General features: G+C 48.9%; 1 protein-coding gene across 1 annotated transcript in view; it reads right to left on the reverse strand.

The window, feature by feature from the left end:
* The window catches only part of LOC107104042 (gamma-aminobutyric acid type B receptor subunit 1-like), a 55,037-nt gene that overhangs the window by 32,617 nt on the left and 20,554 nt on the right, over positions 1–1,866 (reverse strand). Inside the window, exons 6-8 of the mRNA XM_015403949.1 lie at positions 1,418–1,519; positions 1,106–1,171; positions 833–1,024 (exon numbers count right to left, since the gene is read on the reverse strand). Coding sequence (XP_015259435.1) covers positions 833–1,024; positions 1,106–1,171; positions 1,418–1,519 — 360 coding nt within the window. The remainder of the gene's footprint in view (positions 1–832; positions 1,025–1,105; positions 1,172–1,417; positions 1,520–1,866) is intronic.

Below are 1,866 nucleotides of genomic sequence, written 5' to 3' on the forward strand. Positions count from 1 at the left end.
TTCATTGGTTCTGGTCTCAGTGGGTCTGGTCTCATTGGGTCTGGTTTCATTGGGTCTGGTTTCATTGGGTCTGGTTTCAGTGGTTCTGGTTTCATTGGTTCTGGTTTCATTGGTTCTGGTTCTGGTCTAATTTGCAGCCACAGTCGGTTGCTAAGCCTACTGAGACCTCCATGGTCCACTTGGATCCTGTTTATACAGATATTCACTGAAAACTGGATTTCTTCCTGTTTCTGTTCACACATGATGAGATTAAAATGAAATGTATGTTGGCATGGCAACAACAGAAAAAGGAAAGGAGTGAAATTCGGTGCTATGCTACATGGTGTTGGTTTGAACCCTGGTTTTCATGAGTCACAGAAACTAGAAACATTTACTGCTGTTAAAAACCCCCGCTGAGTAAACTGGGTCTAAACATGAAGCCCTCATCATCATCCTCCACCTCTTTGCTTCACAGCTGTCAGCATGCTGTGGTTTGCTTGGACAGACGTCATATTAAGACATCTTCTCCTTCAGCCCATCAAGCAGTCCCACCTGTTCACCTTTAACCTGCTGCTAACGGAGATAAATCATTCTTTGACCAGAGCTTCGTGTTTAAGGTTTATTTCTGATTTCTTTGGTTAAGAAGCTTCCAGGTGGAAGTTGGTTTCATTTTTGGAGCTGGAAACGTTTTGCTCCATGTTCTTTAAATGAATCTAGCTGATAATTTCCCTCATCTTTTCATCTTTTCCAGTAAATGCCAGAGGGAGGGGGTGTGCGGTAGGTTGAATAATCTGGGCAGACTGGATTATTCTCACTGTGAACCGAACATTAGAAAGAAAGGCGGAGCTCTCACCATGTTGGAGACGCCGCGAACAGTCTCAGGATTCAACATAACGATCTCGGTGGTCACGTGTCCCTCCACGGCCTCCGTCATGTTCTCCACCGTGCAGTTGATGGCAGGGTCTTTGATCTTGAACCAGTTGTCGGCGTACCAGCCAATCAGGAACCAGACATATTTCTTCCCGTAGAGCTTCTCTTTGAACACCTGCAGCAGGAAGGAGGAGAGGATTGACTCCCATCTCAGCTCGGAGCAGCAGCTCTGGATCCTGCAGATCTATATACGGACCTCACAGAACACCTTCCTGGCTTCTGTTTCATAAAAGAGCCCCACAATGATCCTGGCATCCTGGCGCTGCATGAAACCAGCAGAAAGCATCGCTTAGTGACATCAGCAGAGACAATCTGACTTCACAACATCACCGTTTGATGTGACAGCACAATGCGCCAAAGTCCCGCTGCCTGACAGGATGGCAGACTGCTGTTCCATCATTAGCAGGTGAATTCATTTCCTGCGTTAAATGGCCTCCATGCTAATGGCGTGGCGTGCAGCTGTGAGGCGGGGGAGGAAGGAGACGGCCTGAATTCTTAATCAAAGCACCTTCAGGTTCTTGACAGCGACAGCCGGGTCGGTGAGGAAGCTCTGACGAACGCTGATCTCTATGCCCGCCTCCTTCACCCTCTGCTCCAGATCATCCAGAGTCTGGAAGATCAAAGGGAAGGACAGATGGGGGGGGGGGGGGTTAGAGAGGCAGAAAAACAGAGACACGGAGAGACACGTTGAAAGACAACAAGTCCAACGGTAAAAAACTAGACTGACAATTCCTCAGAGTATATGAGGAAAAGCACAGAGATTGGGCTGACTGGGACTGACTGGGACTGACTGGGACTGACTCAGACTGACTGGGACTGACTCGGACTGACTCGGACTGACTGGGACTGACTCGGACTGACTCAGACTGACTGGGGCTGACTGGGACTGACTGGGACTGACTGGGACTGACTGGGATTGACTGGGGCTGACTGGGACTGACTGGGACTGACTGAAAC

The sequence above is a fragment of the Cyprinodon variegatus genome, unplaced genomic scaffold (assembly GCF_000732505.1).
Source record: "Cyprinodon variegatus isolate N-32 unplaced genomic scaffold, C_variegatus-1.0 Scaffold1598, whole genome shotgun sequence".
Classification (NCBI taxonomy): Eukaryota; Metazoa; Chordata; class Actinopteri; order Cyprinodontiformes; family Cyprinodontidae; genus Cyprinodon; species Cyprinodon variegatus.